The 24871-nt window shown below is 41.4% G+C and overlaps 1 protein-coding gene across 4 annotated transcripts in view; it reads left to right on the forward strand.

The window, feature by feature from the left end:
- The window catches only part of DOCK4 (dedicator of cytokinesis 4), a 351745-nt gene that overhangs the window by 118126 nt on the left and 208748 nt on the right, over positions 1-24871 (forward strand). For all 4 annotated transcript variants that reach the window (XM_056573904.1, XM_056573906.1, XM_056573905.1 and 1 more), the window contains exons 6-8: positions 1900-2048; positions 13552-13636; positions 15519-15670. In XM_056573904.1, the coding sequence (XP_056429879.1) occupies positions 1900-2048; positions 13552-13636; positions 15519-15670 (386 nt within the window). The remainder of the gene's footprint in view (positions 1-1899; positions 2049-13551; positions 13637-15518; positions 15671-24871) is intronic.

Below are 24871 nucleotides of genomic sequence, written 5' to 3' on the forward strand. Positions count from 1 at the left end.
CAGAGACAAGGCCAGCTAAGAAGCCGGGGTCCAACACCGGAATATATCACAATCCAATAGAATACTAGTAAACTAGGAACCTTTTGCTCAAGCAGGGTCTAAACAGTATGTGTTAAGATATGCCAATGATTGACAGGGATTGTATAGGTATGTGCACTGAACCTCTTCAAACAGCCAAATAGGCTGCAGTACCCTCTTCAAACAGACAAGAGTTGGACCCCAATGATACAATTTTGATGGCCTGGCATTCTCTATTCTGGAGATTGCAAGGGGTCCCAGCAGCAGTCAGCCCATCCCCCACCCTTCCACATACTGTGTAAAGTTAATGAAAGGGGTCCCAGCAGCAGTCAGCCCATGCACGGGAGAGATTGCCTCTATAAGTCCATCTTGGTATGACTGGGAAAAAGCAGGACTCAGCCATGCGCTTTACCCCACTAGTTCTAGAGATTGGTCAGGGTCTGAGCTCCCGAACCCTTTCCAATCAAAACTTTTGTCATGTTCCTAGAACATAAAAAAACCTAGTGACGGCATCAACAAAAAATAAACCCTTTTATTCCCTAAAACAAGTAAAAGGTTTTGTTAAAACACAGATACCTTTTAAATTATAAGCATTCAATGTTTTTGGACTTTTAAATCAGAATAAACTGAGCTATGACCCTCATAAATATGGCTTATTGGAGTCTGTGTAGGTCCTCAGCCTACTTCCAAAACTGTAAAACCTGAATGCCGCATTCGGAGCAAGTGACAATTTCAGTTCAAATTATTGCAATATGCTTAACAAGCTGTGCCAATTTGCTGTAGTGTAGTCTCTGAACATAGCTCCAATCCTCACAATGGTTTCTTCTTTGCTCTCCTCATCTGCTTCTTACACAACGGTCTCCAATATTTCTCCTGTGTATCCCCCATACTTCAGAACTTGTTGTTTTAACCGAAAAAGGCTCCGCTTAACTTTGAAAACCAACAATACCTCTGCTGCCTCTGCCCAGCTATATGAACAGCTTCTATCCTCACATACTGTCTCCTTTCCTTGTAGATTGAAAGCCCTCATGGGCAGGGTCCTATCTTCCTCTGTACTAGTTTGCAATCAGGTCATGTTAAAGGGGTATTCCGGGCAAAAACATTTTATCCCCTATCCAAAGGATAGGGATAAGATTTCTGATCGCGGCGGGCCTGCTGCTGCGATTCCCCCCGTGATCTCCCTGCAGCACCCGCATTCTATGGGGGTCCTGAATCTCCAGTTTCGGAACTTCCGGGTTTCCGGGACTGGGGACGTGACGTCACGCCCCCTCCCATAGACATGAATGGAGGGGGCGTGGCGTGACGTCACGTCCCCAGTCCCGGAAACCCGAAGGTTTCCAAAACTTGAGATTCAGCACCCGCATAGAATGTGGGTGCTGCAGGGAGATCGCAGTGGGGTCTCAGCACCGGGCCCCCCGCGATCAGACATCTTATCCCCTATCCTTTGGATAGGGGATAAAATGTTTTTGCCCGGAATACCCTTTTAAGTGTCAAAAATAATGTATTTAAACCTCTATATTTTTTATCTGTTTAGCACCTTGGAATTAAAGGTTCAAATATGATTATTCTGAAACAGCAAATTCATAAAATAAGTGGCAAGTTACCTTTTAATGACACTTTAAAATTAATAAGAATAGCATTAGCCATATAATAAAGCCATGCAAGTATGTCTTTTGGGAAATCTGTTCTTGTCCAGGCTCAAAGACGTTACTAATGTGATATTCTGGCATGTATCTACGACATGTTCGCTCAATTTCCACTTTCAGATTTCAGTTCCATTAAAACAATTAAACCTTATACTGAAATAATGGTGAAGCGTTTTTGACAGACTTTGAGTAGAGTAAATAAAGTTTCTCTTCTTTTTATTTTTTTATACTGCAGAAAAATGAAGGTGATCTTTTTCATCGCCTGGGTCACATAATGAATGAAATCCTTGATCTGCGCCGACAAGTACTAGTGGGACATCTGACTCATGATCGCATGAAGGATGTGAAGAGGCACATAACAGCCCGTCTGGACTGGGGAAATGAGTGGGTAACAGATAATCATCTCAATGCCGTTTATATGCACACATTACTTCCACAACAGCTATTTCTTTACAAGAAAAGCTAGTTTGAGTCCTTAAGAATAGAAATGTAGCCTATAAATGTACTTTCTGTTACTGACCGTTCTGAAGCCTTGGTGTAATATCATCATTGTTCTAAATTCACCACATTTCTATTTAGGAGAATGCTTGGAGTTGTGTGAGTGATCATAATAAACACGGTACCAGAATTACAAAAAGATCATAAACAATTGTTGCACAGCTTTTGTGACTTGTAATAAAATGTGAGCTTGAAAACCAATAATATTAATTTTGTATTTTTACAGAGTTACTTACTCTATTAACCATATATTCTCTCTTCTTTTGTGGTTTATAGCTCTATAACACTTACAAGCATCATGGAATCTTTACTCACTCTTGTAATAACATACCGTATATACTCAAGTATAAGCCGACCCGAATATAAGCCGAGGCCCCTAATTTCACCCCAAGAACCCAGGAAAAGTTATTGACTCGACTATAAGCCTAGGGTGGGAAATACATCATCTCCCCCTGTCATCATCCAGATCCCCGTCATTACCACCCTCATCACCATCACACTGTCATCATCCCACCTTCATCATCACCGCCTGTCATCATCCCCCCTTCATCATTACCCTGTCATCATCCCCCCTTCATCATCACCGCCTGTCATCATCCCCCCCTTCATCATTACCCTGTCATCATCCCCCCTTCATCATCACCACCTGTCATCATCCCCCCCTTCATCATTACCCTGTCATCATCCCCCCTTCATCATCACCGCCTGTCATCATCCCCCCCTTCATCATTACCCTGTCATCATCCCCCCCTTCATCATCACCACCTGTCATCATCCCCCCCTTCATCATCACCACCTGTCATCATCCCCCCCTTCATCATTACCTTGTCATCATCCCCCCTTCATCATTACCCTGTCATCATCCCCCCTTCATCATCACCGCCTGTCATCATCCCCCCTTCACCATTACCCTGTCATCATCCCCCCTTCATCATTACCCTGTCATCATCCCCCCTTCATCATCACCGCCTGTCATCATCCCCCCTTCACCATTACCCTGTCATCATCCCCCCTTCATCATCCCCCCTTCATCATCCCCCCCCTTCATCATTACCCGGTCATCATCCCACACCACCCCCTTCATCATCACCGCTTGTCAATGTCTGATTTAACAGTGGTCTTCAACCTGCGGACCTCCAGATGTTCCAGAACTACAACTCCCAGCATGCCCGGACAGCCATCGGCTGTCCGGGCATGCTGGAAGTTGTAGTTTTGAAACATCTGGAGGTCCGCAGGCTGAAGACCACTGCACGGGCCTTCGTCATCATCCAGCCCCCCCTCCCCCCTTTAGTTTTGTACTCGCCTCCGCTCGGCGGGACGTTCGGGTGAGCTGGTCCGGGCCATCTGTGCTGCAGGACCGTCCGATGGGGAGGGGATAGTCGTTCCGGGCTGTCCATCTTCACCGGGTGGGCATCTTCTCCGCGCTTTGCGCCCGGCCCAGGAGTAATGACGTTGCCTTGACGACAACGCACAGGTACGTTCATGAGCAACGTCCCTGTGCGTCGTCGTCAAGGCAACGTCATTATCCCGGGGCCGGGCGCGAAGCACGGAGAAGAGGCCCACCCGGTGAAGATGGACAGCCCGGAACGACTATCCCTCCCCACCGGACGGTCCTGCAGCACAGATGGCCCCAACCAGCTCACCCGAACGTCCCGCCGAGCGGAGGTGAGTACAAAGCAAAAGGGGGGAGGGGGGGCTGGATGATGACGAAGGCCCGGGCAGTGGTCTTCAACCTGCGTACCTCCAGATGTTTCAAAACTACAACTCCCAGCATGCCCGGACAGCCGATGGCTGTCCGAGCTTGCTGGGAGTTGTAGTTTTGAAATATCTGGAGGTCCACAGGTTGAAGACCACTGAGGGCGGAGAGTTCACTCGAGTATAAGCCGAGGGGGTGAAAAACTCGGCTTATGCTCGAGTATATACGGTATATTTAAAAATGTAAGCCCTATGTGCTCACCTGAGTTCAGCAGCCCTAAGCTCACTGGTGAATTTAATATATCCGTGTACTAGATCAACCATATTGCACAGCAGCAGAAAAGGGAATTTTCCCATCTGGTAAATTAATGCCCCATTAATTCAGTTATTTCTGCTGCCGCAGTATAAGATATGTGCGTGCAGAGACGTCATTTTTTTTCTCTTTGCTCAGCACCCACAATCTAAATAGGTATTTGTACATGTCATTAACTAAATATAAGTTTTTAACTTGAAATTTTTTACTACAATATTAAGGAAAAACATGCATTGTCATCATCCATGTAAAGCCATTAATGGGGGGCCTAGACTGTCAATTGGGAATCACCACAGCTTTGTACTCGATGGGAAGAGCTTCAGGTTTACACAACATTGAGCGCACACTGCCCCCGGGACAGCAGTCACTGCTACTTTTGATGAGTTTGGGACTTGTTGAGGCCTGAGTGGTGGTGACCACTCCTTTCACAGTCTAAGCCTTCTTTAGTGTATACAGGGCACCAAAACTAATGGTACTGATTAATATTGAATAGGGGTCTAGAATAAAAAATCCACAGAGCAGCAGCTCCACATGGATGATAATGCCACGTTTTTTTTTTTTAAGAAGACGACATAGACCTTATTTAATGCTCTGTTTCTGTTTGAATATTAAAGTGTATGTTTCCTAAGAAGATTTCCTATTAGGATAACTTGTGTCCATATGACCTATTGGATGGGGGACCCTTGAACTCTACTCTGTTAGATAGAATGTAGTGTTTCATGTGTGTACATGTTGATGTGCTGGCCGCTTCACACAGCATATGACTGTTGTTCCCACAGCAGAACCATTAGTGATCATAGAGAGAACTGATGGACAAATGTTGGTTGCTCTGATAAGATAATCCTCGTAATGATAAACATATTCCAGTAGTACTGCATTTTAAAGGTGTACTCCGCTCCTGAGCATATTATCCCCTAAACAGGGGATAAGTGTCTGTTTGCAGGGGATCCCCTACCGAGCACCCCAGTAATCTGCCTGCACAGAGTGATCTCCGCTGCATGCCAGGTTATCGATGACCACAGCACAAAGTTGTGGCTGACATGCCTCCTTTATGGGAGATTTGGAGATTCGAGAAAGCTGTATCTTTATCTCTTTTATAGACATGAATGGAAAGGGCGTGATGATCATGGACAACCGTACCAGATAGGGGATAAGATGTCTAGGGCCGGAGTACCCCTTTAAGTCTTGCTACTCATCCACATATTTACTTGTTACAGCTCTGCCTATATATACTGTTTATTTAGCTTCACACAAAACGCAGCATAGAATTGATGAGGTTAATATAACCTCTAAAAGGTTTTTCCCCTATTTTCAGTGCACCACAGAAATGCAGAGATTTAAGATACAGAATTAAGGAATGCACAAAAAGCATTAAGATCTACCCTTGGAATGATGTATATTCAGTAAATATGTAGCGATTTTCATGACCATCCATAGCAAATTCTTTAGACTGATCATTGAATCCCATGCATATGCAAAATACTTTCATCTTGTGTCTGTAAAAATCAGCTGTTGGATAGGAAATGATATATTAAATGGTATATTAAACACTGTATTGGAAGTCAAGGATGTAACTTGCACAGCTGAATATAGAATCAAATCAAATTTTAGTAGCAATGGTAGTACGGATTTGTTTTGTATACTATTGCAAATTGCTTATTATCAGTTCTACAAACTGAGCTAAGCCTTAAAGGGGTACTCCAGTGAAAACCTTTTTTCTTTTAAATCAACTGGTGGCAGAAAGTTAAACATATTTGTAAATTACTTCTATTTAAAAATCTTAATCCTTCCAGTACTTATTAGCTGCTGAATGCTACAGAGGAAATTCCTTTCTTTTTGGAACACTGATGACATCACGAGCACAGTGCTCTCTGCTGACATCTCTGTCCATTTTAGCAACCGTGCATAGCAGATGTATGCTAAGAGCAGCATGGTGGCTCAGTGGTTAGCACTGCTGCCTTGCAGTGCTGGGGACTTGGGTTCAAATCCCACTAAGGACAACAATAAATAAAGTGTTATTATTATTATAATAACGTCAGCAGAGAGAACTGTGCTCGTGATGTCATCCGAGAGCATTCCAAAAAGAAAATAATTTCCTCTGTAGTATTCAGCAGCTAAAAAGTACAGGAAGGATTAAGATTTTTTAAAAGAAGTAATTTACAAATATGTTTAACTTTCTGCCACCAGTTGATTTAAAAGAAAAAGGTTTTCACCGGAGTACCCCTTTAAGATATAAAAGGCCTGTTCTAAAAATGTGGACTTTTATTGTGCCTGCCTGGATTTTCTTAAATGCTACAAAAGCAAGTGATTGTATTAAATCAAGGTCTTTAACGTATTGCTAAGTAAAATAAAAAGTATCATGGTGCTTTCTATAATAGCTCATAGGGGAATGATGGGTTTAGTTTGATAGTGTTTGCAACTCTTGGCTCTGCTGTGCTTCACATTTTCAATCAGAACCTCAGCATATGACCAAGATTACTTGTGCACACATGCTCTCAGGAGTCAATAAAGAACATGTACTTTCTTGTAGTCTCATCATGACAGTATACAAATATCAGCAACAGGTGTGGACCCGCTGTGCTACCCTGCCAGTTTGACATTGGGCCAAACTTAGAAACAAAATCTAAGCACGCTCTAGGTTTTTCCACTTTATCCCCACTCCTGGATGTTGAAGATAAACTTAGTTGTTAGAGGGTACCAGATTGCTTCCCTAAGAGTGGTCCCGGTGTGGGCAGCAGCTTTCCCAGTGTACCAGAAAACATGAGTGTCAGGCAGAGGCAGTTCAGGGTGCGGGCATATGTCATGGTCAAGCATAGTCAAAAACAGGTAGAGTCATGGTAGATTGCCCAGATTCATAAGAGGTCAGATATAGGTCAAATGCAGGATGACAGGTCAGCTTTTCAGAATACTTCTGCTAGGGGATTATAGCTATACAAATATTTGCCGTATATAAGAGAAAATGATGCAAATCTTGGTAGCAGAGAGTATGATTTATAAACAGGCAGTACAAATTGGTAGCAACAATAGATAGAAACAAATGATTGTTAAAAAGAGAAAAAAAAAAAGAAAAAAACCAGCAACAAGTTTGGTTAATTCATACATATATGAATAACCTAGATTAGCCAAAATAATTCAAAGTTGAAGTTGGATAAAAAAGTATGAATTGTATAATAAATTCATTGACACAATAATTTTTTGTATGCAGACTAATTCACTGGATTGTGGTTTAGTAGAATAATTTCATAGGAGATCAATCTATTCCTGCTTTTGCTTACTAATGTAATGCACTATGCACAGATGTAAATGTAGCTATTATCTTTAGCCTCAAACTGTATCGAGTATGTTTCCAAGGTTCATACTGGGCTGTTGCTTGGTTTACTGCAGCTTCCCTAGGATGCAATATAGATTATTAATGGGAACATTGCAAAACTGAATGCCATTCAAAAGATTATTATATTACATATGATGGAAAATACTGATTTGTTTACTGTTGCTAAGCTTTCCTTGATAATTGCTACAGTTTTAGGTTTTTAGTGGTAACATTTTGGGGGTCTTTTTTTTCCCTTTTACTGCTTGTGAAAATAAAAAGTATGGGGCAACACCAGCATGTTAGTGTAAAAATTGTAATTTTTTTACACTAACAGGCTGGTGTAGCCCCCAACTTTTCCTTTTCATGAGGGGTAAAAGGAAAAAAAAATTTGTAATGCAATTTCTCCCGAGTAGGGAAATACGCCATATGTGACCCTGAACTGTTCCCTTGAAATAAGACAGGGCTCCGAAGTGAGAGAGCGCATTTGAGGACTAAATTGTGTGCATTTGAGGACTAAATTAGGGATTACATAGGGGTGGACATAGGGGTATTCTACGCCAGTGATTCCCAAACAGGGTGTCTCCAGCTATTGCTAAACTCCCAGCATGCCTGGACAGTCAGTGGCTGTCCAGAAATGCTGGGAGTGGTTGTTTTGCAACAGCAGGAGGCTCCATTTTGGAAACACTGACGTACAATACGTTTTTCATTATAATTGGGGGGGGGGGGACAGTGTAAGGGGTGTATATGTTGTGTTTTACCCTTTATTATGTGTTAGTGTAGTGTTTTTAGGGTACATTCGCACTTGCGGAGGTTTACAGTGAGTTTCCTGCTAGGAGTTTGCGATGTGGCGAAAAATTTGCCGCAGCTCAAACTTCAAGCAGGAAACTTACTGTAAACCCACCAGTGTGAATGTACCCTGTACATTCACATGGGGAGGCAAACCTCCAGCTGTTTTAAAACTACCACTCCCAGCATGTACTGACAGACCGTGCATGCTGGGAGTTGTACTTTTGCAACAGCTGGAGGCACACTGGTTGGAAAACCTTCAGTTAGGTTCTGTTACCTAACTCAGTATTTTCCAACCAGTGTTCCTCCAACTGTTGCAAAACTATAACTCCCAGCATGTACTGATCGCCGAAGTGCATGCTGGGAGATGTAGTTACGCAACAGCTGGAGGTACGAAACTACAACTCCAAGCATGCTGAGACAGCTGTTTGGGCATGCTGGGATTTGCAGTTTTGCAACATCTGGAGGGCCACAGTTTAGAGACTACTGCACAGTGATCTCCAAACTGTGGCCCTCCAGATGTTGCAAAACTACAAATCCCAGCATGCTCAGACAGCTATTTGCTGGGAGTTGTAGTTTTGCAACATCTGGAGGGCTACAGTTTAGAGACCACTGTATAGTGTTCTCAAACTGTAGCCCTACAGATGTTGCTAGGCAACTCACCGGCTTCCGTAGGATCCAGGGAGCCAGCCGCACGATATCGCCGCCCGCAGATCCCCCTCGCCCGCTGCTGTCGGATGGGTAAGTGGATCTTCGGCGCCGTCCCTGTCGGTTTCCCCGTCCTGCCCCACCTATTGTGGGTGGTCAGAACGGGGAAACCGAAAGTCAACCCTCCCGCCCCCGATCTGCTATTGGTCGTCGCTTCTTGACGACCAATAGCAGGGATAGGAGGGGTGGCACCCCTGCCACCTCGCTACTATCCCTTCAGGGGGATAGTGGGTGTCTTGGACAGCACGGCTGGGGCCGGAATTCTCCACGACGTACGCATACGTCATGGGTCCTTAAGTACCAGGGTGTCATGACGTACGCGTATGTCAAGGGTCGTTAAGGGGAATAACTACGGTAAAACATATTTTTGAAAAGTTGCATTACTTAGCTTCGACATCTTACAAATAAAATATAGTTTTAGGTTGGTGGATTAATTCAGATATTGACAATTGCACAATGCATATAATAAATCGACAAACAAAGATTTTTGAGATTCAAACACATTGGTCCAACTAAACGCAAACCGGATGGAATAGCATGCCGTTGCAAGATGCTGTGGTAGACATGCTGGTTCAGTATGCCTTCAATTTTGAATAAATCTCCAACAGTGTCACCTGACATATTTTCAGTTGTTTCACACTTTTTTTTGTTATGTACCGTATATAATTCATAGTTTTAATGCCTTCAATGTGAATCTACAATTTTCATAGTCATGAAAATAAAGAAAACTCTGAATGAGAAGGTGTGTCCAAACTTCTGGTCTGTACTGTACATCAAATTTTTATGTGTCTAGTACCTTTATTTTTTTACACTTTTAATTTAGCTCGCTAGTCTGAATTCCTCTCAAAGGGATTGGGCGTGGCCTAACTGTGCAGGTCTCCGCCCCCCTCCTTCAGTATGCTGTCTGCTCACATCTCCCCTAGCATTAGCAAAACTACAACTCCCAGCTTGTCCTCACTGACAGTAGTGGGACACAAGCTGACATTGGGAGGATTTTTCCTCCAGCTGTGAGCCCTGTGCTCACAGCTGTCAATCAAATCAAGGAAGTGTGTCCATGACATAAGTGATGACGCATGGACACAGCAGGACTAGTATGTGTACTAGCAGGCAGGGGGGCAGTTGTTTGTCTGGCTTTTTTAGTATGAAATACTGAAAACTTTGTAATGAAAGCAATTTCAAAACCTATTGGTTATACATGATTTACAACATATCTAACGTTTTTGTATCTGACAGTGCCCATTTAAGGGTTTTTGGGAAATAATTTTGAATGAGGTCCAAAAAAAGATTATGATGTAGCATTATATCTGACACGTGATGAATCATTCTGGGAGACGTGACAAGTGTAGACCAGGATTATACAAAAAAATATTGCAAAGCTTCTCTTTTTTTGGAAGGTATATAATCCTTAAATTTTGATTGAATAAGAACTCCCCGCCATTTAAGGCAGGGTTGGCATTCGTTGATAAGATAATGTGTTATGAAAGGATACGATTGAGTGGAAAGAAAGGAACTCTAGATAGAAGAATGTTCTGGGGGGGTTGGGTTGGAGGGAGGGGCGGTTGGAGGGTTCGGTTGGGGTAGGATAAGAAAAATAAGAAAATCTATTTGTATAGTGAAAAATAAGAAAATTTATTTGTATCTGACATGAAATCAGAATATACCTTACCCGTTTTAGGTGAATTAGGATTACCAAAATTATTTATATTTGACAAATGCCAGAATGATGAAAGAGAGCTTTTTTAAGGCATTTTTTCTTACTTTCTGCAAAGTCAAAAGTTTACACGAAGATTACTGGGGGACATTAATCAAGGGATCTTTTTATTTTTATTTTTTTTGCTTACAAAAGTCACATAAAAAGTAGCATGAGCACCTAAGCAAATTTTTGTGCGACTTTTGGCTGTAAGCAAAAAGCTACAAAAGAGCCGACGAAAGTGAATTTTACTTTTTACTTTACAGTGGTCAGGGATTTATCAAGTGCGAAAGTCGCAACCTCTCCAAAACACCGCAAATGTAAGCCAGCTCGGGCCTGGCTTACAAAACAGCTTAGGAGAGCAGATTTTATATTTCCCTCTGGTAGCCGTGATCACGGCTCTATCAGGAAATATGATATTAAAACTGCACAACGGAGCCCGGGCTGGCATCCCTCTGCAGCCGCCCAGCCTCCGTCATATTTTCTCCCCTCTGCCCTAACTTCTAATGATGGGGATTTACATCCCCCCCGCTTGTCTCCCACCTGCCCACGCTGCACATCTCCCATCTGTCTAATTGTTGCAAGACTACAATCCCAGCATGCCCTTACAGTGAGGTAGTGGGTGTGAGATGTGCGGCGTGGGCTTGGATGGGAAACAAGCGGGAGAGATGTAAATCAGTGTCCCGATCATTAGAAGTGAGGATAGCATGGAGAAAATATGACGTAGCCTGGGCGGCTGCAGAGTGATGCCAGCTTGGGCTCCTTTAGCACACAATGGTGCCAGCAAGTATCTCTATCCCTATGTAATTTAACATTTCCTGCTGGGTCCCATGATTGGCTGGGACCGAGTAGCCAATCACGGGACCCAGCGGGAAATTTGATATTACAGTAGGGGATGTAGAAACTCCGCGGCTCCCTTATATGTTTAATGGAGCCCAGACTGGCATCACTCTGTAGCCGCCCGAGACTCCCACAGAGGGGCTGGTAGATGTGCATGAGCATAAGTCCCAAGACAAACAGAAAAAACTCCAGCTCACCGATAATTATGCAGTTGCAGGTGGAAGGTGTATTCAGGCAGGGAGCACGAGAGCACGATGCCGAGTCATATTCTCGGTTAGCATTATCCAGATCCAAGGAAAGGGTGGGGAAGAAGGGAAGGGGAACTCCAGCTCCACTTGGAAGTAAAAAATTCCTTTATTGGCGATCCATTAAAATGGGAAAAAAGGTAAAAGGTGCAAACAAAAAATCAAACGTGCATGGTGAGTTTAAAATCTCACGTCCACTGACGCGTTTCGGGCTATCAACAGCCCTTAATCCTGGTGCTCAGCCAAATATATCAACCCCTTGTGAAAGTTTGATAAATATGTCCTACATAAGCAAAACCAAAAGCAAGAAAAAAATTACTACAGAACTTGCCTACCAAAGCAACAATGATAAATGTCCCTGATTTTGCCTTTAAAAAATTTGGGACAACCCATATGATGTCAACATCTGAGTTAATTATTGACACACCTGTGGATGTGTTTTAATGCACACCAGAAACACACTGCTTCTGTATGTAACATCATGGGAAAGTCTAAAGAAATCGGCCAAGATATCAGGAAGAGAATTGTGGACTTGGTGCCTTGTTCATCTGTACAAACTGTACAAATTATTACGCAAATACAAACAAGATGGGAATGTGAATTGGTTCAAGTAGCATAAAATGTCAGATTCCCCTAACTAGATAATAGAGTACCATGCTATGCTAAATAAAAAAAAAAAAATAACTATAATACAAGTGCAAAACGTCAATAAGTAAAAAAAAAAAAAATAATAATAACAAAAATGTGCAAACCCCTTGATTTGTGCAAAAAATTTTGAACTTTTTAGTGATCTGAACCACTCTCCCAATTGGGAGGAGCTTGACTTGGAGGGAGTGAAGTTTCACATGAAGGGAGCATGCCTGTTCCTATGCTAAGTTGTTACACCTGATAGCTCCAAACTGGTGTAGTTTTCTAAAGGTTGATGCACAGCCAGCCTAAGATGTGCCTAAATGTATCAAGAGGTGTGTGCCTCATAATTCAGTGCAAGAGTACATTGGTATTGGTATACTCGAGACTAGTATAACTTTTCCCCTTATTTCTCAGTATTCCAATTAAAGCAGCATCCTTAAAATAGCATTAAGACAACTTGTTGAGTACTTGTTAGTCAGTGTTTTTTTTTTTATTCATGTCTTTGCGAAGAACCATCTTTCTAAAGATTGCATAGTCCTAGACGACATGGAAAACTTTTTAACTTTTTACATGACATTTAAGACCAATTTAAGTGACCCAATACTTTGTTGAATGTAGCACTTTTAGATACGTATATATTTAATTAGTAGTTAGATGCTAAAATAATCCTAATGAAGGAAATTGCATTGTTAATTCTAACCATTCTAACTATTTATTTTTAGTTTCACAGATGATAATATATTCCACAAAAATATTGTTAGTGAACGTACTACTAAACAAGTTCTTTTCTTATGAACAGAATAACTAATGTCCGTATAATGTATTCTACATACCGGTAGTACTTGTGGACATAATAAAATGCAGCGGCAGTCCCTATCTCAGAATTTGTAGTTACAGTGTCTACAAGTGGAGTGGAGCAATGAGAGAAGGCATCTAATGTGTTCATTGTACTTTGTATACCTTGTATATCACACCACAAAGTGCCTGCCCACTCAGCAAACAAGTAGTGAAACATGCAAAAAAATAAAAAATCTAAATATTTGTTGGAAAAATTGTAATTTAAAACTTCAATTGGTGTAAAGTTTTGAAATTTTAAAAGGTGTATTGCATTGTACGAATCAAAATAAATGAAATGATATGGTCAGTTTTTAATAGTTTTTCATATTTTATAGGCAGCTGGGTCTAGACTTGGTTCCAAGAAAAGAGTTTGCGATGGTAGATCCAGAAGAAATCAGTGTTACTGAATTATACAGACTAGTAAGTATGACTACAATATTATTTTTAAGTATATGAGATGACCAATAATTTTAAAGACATTGTTCAAGATCTTATATTGAAATGGGCTCCGGCACAGCACATCCTGGTCTCAATTTCAACCAGAGGCCTACTCTGCCAATCAATGGCCAAAATGGTGGCCCACCTCATTCACTTATTGGCTGAGTGGGCCATTTCTTGTGTTAAGACTGTGGCGAGGAAGTGCTCCAAAGCAAGCCTGGGCTCAGTTGGAGTGGTGACAGTGGGGAATAGGGCAGGTGAGCACACGTGTTTTTGTTTTTATCTACCAGCATTACAAATATTCCCCCCGCAACCGTGTTAATGTGTAAATTGTAAATCTAAATATAACCACTATCTTTATTAAATAGAAAGAAAAACTCAGTTTTTATCTTGAAACATTTTAAATTAAATGCATGGTGTTGTGTTTTATTTAGAGGTGGCATACAGTAACAATGAATAAGTTAAGTGTTAATTATTGTTATTCAGCAAGTCAGAACCGTACATAAACTGACTGCATGTGGTCTCCATCCTATAAAGAAAAGTCTTTATTTATGGTATTTTATGACGTATAATTTACATTAATCTTGCAATGACACCAGACATGCTTTGTCTGCTTAATATAACTGCATGCATTGTATAGTCTACACCGATGTTAAAAGTGTAAACAGTTCTGATGAAGATATGCCAGCATTGTGTTCATCTTTTTTGATGAACAGAAATAAAGATACCGTGATCCCTCAACTTCCAATGGCCTCAACATACAATATTTTCAACATACAATGGTATTTTCTGGACCATTGTAACTTGAAACCAGACTCAACATACAATACTACGGACAGCCGGGATCTGCGATACCTGTCACAACCGGAGGAACTGACCAATCAGAATGGGCATTTTACTGGTAAATTACCTGTATTACTGAAGTGCATGCACTGACTGGCTGTCTGGTAGCGCCCCCTGCAGTACAGGGATGTATTACATGTTCTGTACTACTCCTTACCTGTGCCAGGGTTAGTTGCTCCTTTGGACACCAAGTAAGGGCGGCTCCATTTGGGACACTGTGTGTACTGTATAGGACCCTGAAGAAGCTCCTGTCCTCTACATAAACCATTGTTTCCCAACCAGGGTGTCTCCAGCTGTTGCAAAACTACAACTCCCAGCATGCCCGGACAGCCAACGGCTGTCCGGGCATGCTGGGAGTTGTAGTTTTGCAATAGCTGGAGGCACCCTGGTTGGGAAACACTGACATAGACAGTGATTTACAGCAGCTCTTTCTTACTTTTCTATGTATGGAAAAGCTTTATCTATATTAGTTATCTACTTATTTTTCTTTAATCTTCACTTTTGCCTTTTTTTCGGATGACATTTTGGGGCTTCAGAACCAATTACCAGGTTTCCATAGAGTTATGGTCTCAACATACAATGGTTTCAACATACAATGGTTGTCCTGGAACCAATTAATATTGTAACTTGAGGGAGCACTGTACAGTCTGACTTAAAAAATTATAATAATAATAATTAAAAAAAAAAGTTTTTCTCATTCGGTATCTTTCTCATTCGGTATCTGAGTCTTAACAAAGTCTAAAGCCACTTCTGCTGACGTTTGACATAAAAAAAAGTATTAATAATTGGTATAGATGAGTATTTGACTTAAAAAAAAATTATAACGGGACTAGTCTCTATGACTTATCAAACAATTTCTAAAATGAGAGTGCCTATTTAAATAATTTTGATGATGATGATGATCTTAATTTTATTTATTTTTTCAAATTCAAAAAAGTTAATAAAAAAAAAACAAGTAAATACAAAGCAGATGTGAAGGAACTATACATCGATCAGTGGTAAATGTATTTATTTTTAATAGATGGAGCACAGACACAGAAAAAAAGACACTCCAGTGCCAGCAAGCAGCCACCATCTATTTGTACAGATGAAGAGCTTAATGTGTTCAAATCTGGGTGAGGAGCTAGAGGTGATTTTCTCTCTTTATGACAGCAAAGAAAATCGACCAATAAGGTAAAGAGTTTGTTTGAACTTTTAGGTTTATTCGATGTGATTTTTTTTTTTTTTTTTTAGTGTTTTTACTATGTAGCTGCTTTTTTTTATAGAGCCATTGCATTTTGAAATATTGCATGCGCAGCATTTAGTTGGCTTCATTTGATGTATTCCACTGGAAAACATTTTTTTTTTTTTAAATCAACTGATGCCAGAAATTGTAAAAGATTTGTAAATTACTTCTATTTAAAAATCTTAATCCTTCCAGTACTTAGCAGCTGCTGTATGCTCCACAGGAAATTATTTTTTTTATTTTCCTTTCTGTCTGACCACAATGCTCTCTACTGACACCTCTGTCAGGAGAGGTTTGCTATGGGGATTTTCTCCCACTGGACAGTTTCTAAAATGGACAGCGGTGTAGCAGAGATCACTGTGGTCAGAAAGAAAGGAAATTAAAAAAAGAAAATAACTTCCTGTGGAGCATACAGCAGCTGATAAATACTGGATGGATTAAGATTTTTAAATAGAAGTAATTTACAAATCTGTTTAACTTTCTGGCACCAGTTAAAACATTTTTTTTTCCAGTGGAGTACCCCTTTAAACAATACAATCCTTTAAAGAGGTTAAAATAATTAGGAATACATCTATGCATCTATCATCCAGAGTATATGTTGTAGATTTTTGGGGGATTTGACCGTTTTTCCATGATTTCATTTAGTCTATTCTGTGCACAGTAAAAACTAAAGTTCAAAATTTGTACTCGAAAGAGAGGGCTACTCTGGCAGTAGCTATCCACTCTGGTCAATTGAAGAACCTTCCAAGTAATGTTAGTATTATACACTGTTAATTGTGATGGGCAAAAAAAATTATGGACAATCAGATTTGGAATTTTAAAATTCTGAAACCTAAAAAGCTGCTTGTGTTTTCTTTTATGTTATATAGTTTTATTCTGGGTTCACAATCAATGTTTTATCACTATTTTGGGTAGTGTTTTCTGTTTAAACCAGGAGTGGGTCCAAAACACAGATCAAGTTGCAAATCTACTTATTATGGTTTTTACTCTCATGCCCATGATAACATCCCTAGAAAGGATTTTACACCACAGGACAGAAAACCTGAGCACCTAAAGCAAGACACACCTCGCTACACCTCAGTTTAGATTTCCGTTCGTGCAGATAGGACACTGTCAAATTGTTTCTCTGTAGACCCACAAGAACACCCACCACAGCGGAGCTGCGTGTCCCCTGGTAGATGACCTAATTGTGGGGCTCTATGTGGGGCATAAGTCTGGTGTGGGTTCCCCAGGTCCTCCCTAATGGTACAGTAGCAGTCGTAGCAGTCGTCCATGGCTTCCTTGTTCTAGTGGAGTAAGATTGGCAGCTGAGGGGTTAATTAGCAGTAGAGCGCTGGCCTAGCTTTTTAAGTTAGAGGCTCTGAAGGCCTGCAGGCATCCTGTAGTCCAGAAGTACAATGGGACCACATCCAGCCAATGATTCGTCTGTGGATATTGCTCCAAATCCATGTCAGCATTTTAGAGTCTGCCGGGAATGGAATGGGATGTTCTAAGAACAGCAGCTCCAGGAGCTCCAGCCCTTGGGACAGAACGGAGTCTGGAATTGGGCAAGGCTATACCTTTTTCAGTTTTTCAAATTAGAGCTTGACTTAGACCCCTAAGGAAAAAAATATAAAATCTCCAAGTCCAGTCCAAAGAAAGTCTCCTCTAAAACCCATTTCGCTGTTCACAGGGCGTAAGCGTATTACAGCTTAAGTTGAACAAGCAAATAAACTACTTAAGATTTGACGTGTTCGTTTCATCTTTCATTTTTTAGAGAGAAAGATATCTGTGCAAAAATCTTCCTATATTGATAAAATCCACTCATTGCCCCTAGACATACAGATAAGTGCTGTACCTTTTTTGACAATAAGTGGATTTTATCAATAAAGGGATATTTTTGCATGAGCTTCTGCGCTGAACAAGATTTCTTTTTTTTCTACTTTAGTCTTCTGCATGTATGTCCCTGTTGGTCCTTGCTACATTAGGGTGTGTGGGGTGAGCTGATTGTATTGATCTTCTCTTTCTTTTTTTCTTTTCCATTTACCTTGATTGTTAAAGACAGCATAACATTAGCATCAATAAAGTTTGTAGAATGCTGTTGTTTTACGGACAAGATTTTAACAAACAGGAGCCAGTCAGGCTATGATGTTATGTTTCGGGGGTCTATATCTAAATTATTGTGGAAGTATCCTTACATGTTAGTCACTTGCTTAAAGGGATACTCCGGCTTTATACATCTTATCCCCTATCCAAAGGATAGGGGATAAAGTGTATGATTGCAGGGGTCCCGCCGCTGAGGACCTCCATGATCTCGCTGCAGCCCCCGGCATTCTGTGCCGGGCGCTGCCTCGGAGACTGGGATATGACATCATGGCCACACCCCTTGCGACGTCACGCCACACCCCTCCATTCATGTTTACTCTTTTAAAATAAGTGTATCCAAAACAGTTAACATTTCTAAACATCTGAATATAGAATCTTTTAATTGGTTTAATCCAAATTTCTTACAACACATAGTTTCTTGCATAATACATTTAAAATGTAAAATATCAAAGCTTTGAACATTCTCCACATGAAAGGCAGAAGTCGCCTATAAGCTGAAAGTCAAAATGCCTCTCTGCATTTTCTTTTCTTTTCTCTTGGTGATTCTCGCATTTACATTTTTGACAAGGTGAGCATTCTCAATAGTTTTAGATTGACTGTTTTTTCTTGTTATACTCAACATTTTAGTTTCACTATTTGGCTACCTGAAATTCAGAAAAACATACAAGTACAGTGATCCCTCAACTTACAATGGCCTCAACATACAATAGTTTCAACATACAATGGTCTTTTCTGGACCATTGTAACTTAAAACCAGACTCAACATACAATGTACAGACAGTCCAGATCTGTGAAACCTGTCAATGGCTGGAAGAACTGACCAAGCAGAATGGGCATTTTACTGGTACAACCCCTGTATTCCTGAAGCGTATGCACTGACTGATGTCTGGTAGCGCCCCCTACAGTACAGGGAGGTATTACATGTTCTGTACTACTTTTTACCTGTATTACTGAAGTGTATGCCTGACTGGTGTCTGGTAGCGCCCCCTACAGTACAGGAAGGTATTACATGTTCTGTACTCTTTACCTGTACCAGGGTTACCTGCTCCTTTGGACACCAGGTGATGGCGGCTCCATGTTACTTTTTTTAGGACATTGTGTGTACTGTACAGGACCCTGAAGAAAATCCTGTCCTCTACATAGACCGGTGTTTCCCAAGCAGGGTGCCCCCAGCAGTTGCAAAACTACAACTCCCATCATGCCCGGACAGCCTTTGGCTGTCCGGGCATGCTGGGAGTTGTAGTTTTGCAACAGCTGGAGGCTCCCTTCTTGGGAAACACTGACATAGACAGTAATTTACAGCTCCCAGCAGATCTTTATTACTATTATACGTAGGGATTTGCTTTATCTATATTAGTTATCTACTTATTTTTCTTTAATTTTCACTATTTCCTATTTTTGGATGACATTTTGGTGCCTTTAGAACCAATTACCAGGTTTCCATAGAGTTCTGGTCTCAACATACAATGGTTTCAACATACAATGGTCGTCCTGGAACCAATTAATACTGTAAGTTGAGGGACCACTGTACAATGGAACCCTGGTATGCAGTCAATGTAGTTCATTCACTTACACTCCTGTAGTTATGGTTGTTCAAATAAAGTAATATAGGATATTTTACTTGAGTGTTTGTGGGTTTTTAGAGGGTATGCTATGATTTTGTAACTACTCTTCTCAAAGTAGCTTTTTTGATAGATTTACGAGGCTCTGGTGTGAGTGGTGCAGGCTTTTATCCGGTGATACTTTGGGAAAATATTAAGGAATGTTAAACTTCCAGCAGCCTTATAGGGCTACTTTATAGTCCTAAAGGACATTGCAATGTATTGTTAATTTAATGGCACGACCAGATCCCATTGTACATCAGTGGGGTTTGTAAGCCAATTTTGGTGTCAGTCATGTGACCGATCCAACAGGGCCTCTCAGCTTTCATTATATAATGAAGACACAATGCAGATGTAAACAGAGCCTAAGCTCTTTTATTGCACATTCTTTTAATTTCATATTAGGCTCTTGACTTTAGGTTATAAAATAGTTCTGGTGGATTAGCTGCATTTGAAAACCATTGTACTTCTGCTAAGATGCTGCTTGTTTCCTAATTCTGTTTTAATTCTTTTATGTGAAAATATTTAATTGGTTTGCTGTGTACTCAATAATTATATATTGTGCAAGTGTAACATGTTGAAGCCTAGGTTTTTCAGCTGTACTAGAGGAACCAAGATGAGCTGAAACCCTAGCAACTTCGAATTGAAGATTAGAAATATTAAGTCAACTGTTTGCTGCCCACTGATGTATAGAAACAAAAGCAAACTTGGTGTCGACTGCTGCTTTTATTGGCATCTTTGTCCTGTTTTCACTTGCTCATTGATGCTGTCGGTTCATGTGAAGGAAGCTTTGTAGCATAAAAATGGCTTCTTAGGAGGAAAAAAAACGCCCCACTGTGAGGTTTTAATCATCGCTTGTGATCGGCTGCCTCCTCAGATTGGAGAGGTTTTCTTGATTTTAATCACAAACAGCCAATTAAAGGAACCGAGCCGATGTTGTTCCTTGTATATAGACGTATCGGTATGTTCTGTGCTTGTTATTACACAAGTTACCCTTTAGCAGCGTTTCCACTATTCATTACATGTAAATCAAGCTTTAGGGGCCGTAATATGTCTGCATTACATGTCATTGGATATATTCTTGGTATCAGGTGTTCTCAATTGTTTTGATTGCCACTTTTCTACTCTACCAAAATCGAATACCTATCCTTAGGAAGAGCAGAAATAATGAAGTGGCTGCAACGATCACCCGAGCTGTACCGAGTCACCCGAGTCTGACCGATGTTAATCTAATGTTGATTGCTGTCCTTTAACTTTATAGATGAGGTGTATGTAAAAGATTTATGGTTTATATTAATAAGGTGCTGTTTTTAATGTTCTCTATTGGGGTGTTTCTTAATCTCTGGGTTAGATGTCCACACTACATCAGTGTGCACACACGATTTCCTTAACCACACTGTGTTGTCAGCAGAGCCTATCATATAGCTCACGTGTTTTAGGCTTTATTGACACTACGTTTGCAGCATACGGCTGCCGGATACGGCTGCATAATTTCAAAGCCAGGAGCCCCCGTATCCCAGCCGGACCGGTACTTGAAACCTATTAACTGATGAGCCAACCTAAGTCAGATAGTGACTCAGGTCGGCTCATTTTTGCCCTGTATTCCGTTTTGTGACCGGACTTAAAACTGTAGTATACCACCTCTCTTTTAGATCCGGTCACAAAACCAGATACGGGGCAAAAATTTGCCTACCGGAGTCACTATCTGACTCCGGTCGGCTCATTAAAGTGAATTAGAAGCTGCGTGGGTCCGTCTGGGATACAGGGGCTCCTGTTTTTGAAACTTCCCAGCTGGACCCAGCAGCTGTAGGCTGCAAACGCAGTGTGAATGCAGCCTTAGACAGATCAGGTGTTCTAATGTTTCACAACAGCAACTGACACAATTCACACTGATATCTCCTTTGCCAATCCATTAATGGTTATCAACAAGCTTTATTCCACCTCTTTAATTAGTTGGCGTAGTGACTCCTCCCCGTTTTAATAGCCAATAATACCTGCTTAGGCTCTTTTCACACTAGTGATTTTTTCCGTTATTGAAGTTCCGTCACGATTTTCAGCAAAAACCTGCCGTTACAAAACCCCTGACGGCCGAGACTAAATCGCATTGCAGCCTATGGGTGATTTTGTAACTGCCCGTTTGCACCCGTATATGCCTGTAATTCATTACGGACGTTATACAGTGACGGGACATCGTGGCGGAAAAATTACTGCATGCATGAACTCGCTCTGTGCGTAATGACGGGCGATGCAGGGGAAGGAGCAGAGTGACGTCATGGCCCCGCCCCTCGTGACATCATGGCCCGCCCCCTTAATGCAAGTCTATGGCGGGGGCGTGATGACCGCCACACCCCCTCCCATAGACTTGTATTGAGGGGGTGGGCCGTGATGTCACGAGGGGCGGAGCTGTGACGTAACAATGCTCCGGCCCCTGTATTGCCCATCATTACGTGCATAGCGAACTGGCTCTGTGCAGTAATGACAGTGCGGGGCCGCAGCAGCGATCCCGGGGGTCCCCAGCAGCGGGACCCCGGCGATCTGACCTCTTATCCTTTTGGAGTACCCCTTTAAGGCTGCGTTCCCACAGGGCGTATAAGCAGTGTATTTGACACTGCACAAAATTTACGTCAGCAGCGGGAAATACGCTGTGTATTCCTTGCTCACTATACGCACAGGGCTTTCCGGCAGCAGCCCTATGTGTGCAGTGAGTTTTGGAGGCGGAGCCGTGCGTCACAGACACGCCGACACATGGCCCCGCCTCTAAAACTCACTACACACATAGGGCTGCCGCCGGAAAGCACTGTGTGTATAGTGAGCAAGGAATACGCAGCATATTTCCTGCTGCTGCCATAAATTTTGCGCAGCGTGAAATACGCTGCGTATATGCCCTGTGGGAACGCACGCTAAGTCATCAGCAAACATTACTTTGCTACACCAAATTGCTTTCTTTGATGCAGTGCTCTGCAGTATATAGGATGCTCCTTTTTAATTAGCGGTTGTGTTTGCAGGTTATTTAATAAGATCAACAAAAGAAAGTATAATTGTGCAACTCATAATAATCACAACAGTAAGTGAGGATAACTGATATGTGTAGACAGCCAATATGCCAAAATGTATCCTTATAATGTAATCTCAATTATCATTCTTCTATGTTTAAAAGAAAAAGAATGTGTAACTGAAGATCAAATAATCAAAGGAATCAAAGAAAATATTTAGACGTTTGTTCTCCAACTCTTATTGGATAAAGTGCTGGAGCCTGCCAGAACCACAGGGAGGCAGCATTCAGGGAAAGCAAAAGCATAGCTGTATTGCCTATAGTTCCTGTTGTAGCAGCGGCTGCTGGTGTGGGGCAGAAGGAAGAGATCCACCCTGCCTAGGGCTATAGTGAGAGATGCACAACACCACTACTAATAAGTGGAGCACTTTACTTCATATCATTAGCACCCACCAGTTATTTTGTCACTAAGTATCAAAGTATATCTTCTGTGGACATCGAGATTGAGTTATTCTAATCAGTCATATCAATTGACACTTAAAGGGGTATTCCTTGTAGCTGAACTTATTAGCCAACTATCCCCTAACCACAGGATAGCAGGATGCGTTTCTGATCCCTGGCTTCGACTGCTGCGGCCCTCCTGCTAGTTGATCTGACCAGAACAGGACCACAGCTCTCAGAGGGAGGGCATGCTGCATGTGCTTCATTAATTTCTATGGGAGTGATGGAGATGCCCGAGTGCTGCAGATAGGGGGTAAGTTGTCTTTCAGTGGACAACTCCTTTTAAGCATAATGAATTTCAACATAAATTATGCACAATCCATTCCATATTTGCATTAATTTCTTTCAGAGTTACTCATTTTATGAGTTTGGATATTTGTCTTTCCTTATCACTCAGACCAGGTGTTTTTTGAGCTACTTAATAAAAGAAGCTATCATGACTAAAGTTAGATCCATTTTAGAAATTCATCTATTGCTTAGGATAGCTACATCAATACTTCTTATACTATTAAAGGATTGTACAGTCTGAGAAGGCAGCTAATAAAGTACAACACAAATTCACACATCACTGACATTTAGTATGAAGAAGTGTTTAACCCCTTAAAGGAGTAGTCCAGTGGTGAGCAACTTATCTCCTATCCTAAGGATAGGGGATAAGTTGCAGATCGCGGGGGGTCCGACCGCTGGGGCCCCCTGCGATCTCCTGTACGGGGCCCCGACAGCCCGCGGGGAGGGGGCGTGTCGACCTCCGCACGAGGCGGCGGCCGACACGCCCCCTCAATACAACTCTATGGCAGAGCCGAAGCGCTGCCTTCGGCAATCTCCGGCTCTGCCATAGAGATGTATTGAGGGGGCGTGTCGGCCGCCGCGTCGTGCGGGGGTCGACACCCGCTATCTGGGCCGAGAGCCGGGGCCCCGTACAGAGAGATCGCAGGGGGCCCCAGCGGTCGGACCCCCCGCAATCTCAAACTTATCCCCTATCCTTAGGATAGGGGATAAGTTTTTCACCACTGGACTACCCCTTTAAGGACTCAGCCAATTTTGGCCTTAAGGACTCAGACAATTTAATTTTTACGTTTTCATTTTTTCCTCCTCGCCTTTTAAAAATCATAACTCTTTTATATTTTCATCCACAGACTAGTATGAGGGCTTGTTTTTTGCGCGACCAGTTGTCCTTTGTAATGACATAACTCATTATATCATAAAATGTATGGCGCAACCAAAAAACACTATTTTTGTGGGGAAATTAAAACGAAAAACGCAATTTTGCTAATTTTGGAAGGTTTTGTTTTCACGCCTTTACAATTTACGGTAAAAATGACATGTGTTCTTTATTCTGAGGGTCAACACGATTAAAATGATACCCATTATTACATACGGTACTTTTCTATTATTGTTGCGCCTAAAAAAATCACAAACTTTTTAACCAAATTAGTATGTTTATAATCCCTTTATTTTGATGACCTCTAACGTTTTTATTTTTCCGTATAAGCGGCGGTATGGGGGCTCATTTTTTGCGCCATGATCTGTACTTTTTGTGATACCACATTTGCATATAAAAAACTTTTAATACATTTTTTATAATTTTTTTTTTAAATAAAATGTATTAAAAAAGTAGAAATTTTGGACTTTTTTTTTTTTCCGTTCACGCCGTTCACCGTACGGGATCATTAACATTTTATTTTAATAGTTCGGACATTTACGCACGCGGTGATACCAAATATGTCCATAAAATTTATTTTTTACGCTTTTTGGGGGTAAAATAGGAAAGAACGTACGTTTTACTTTTTTATTGGGGGAGGGGATTTTTCACTTTTTTTACTTTTACTTTTACATTTTTGAACATTTTTTTTACACTTGAATAGTCCCCATAGGGGACTATTCATAGCAATACCATGATTGCTAATACTGATCTGTTCTATGTATAGGACATAGAACAGATCAGTGTTATCGGCGATCTTCTGCTCTGG

Source organism: Hyla sarda, chromosome 4 (genome assembly GCF_029499605.1).
Source record: "Hyla sarda isolate aHylSar1 chromosome 4, aHylSar1.hap1, whole genome shotgun sequence".
NCBI lineage: Eukaryota > Metazoa > Chordata > Amphibia > Anura > Hylidae > Hyla > Hyla sarda.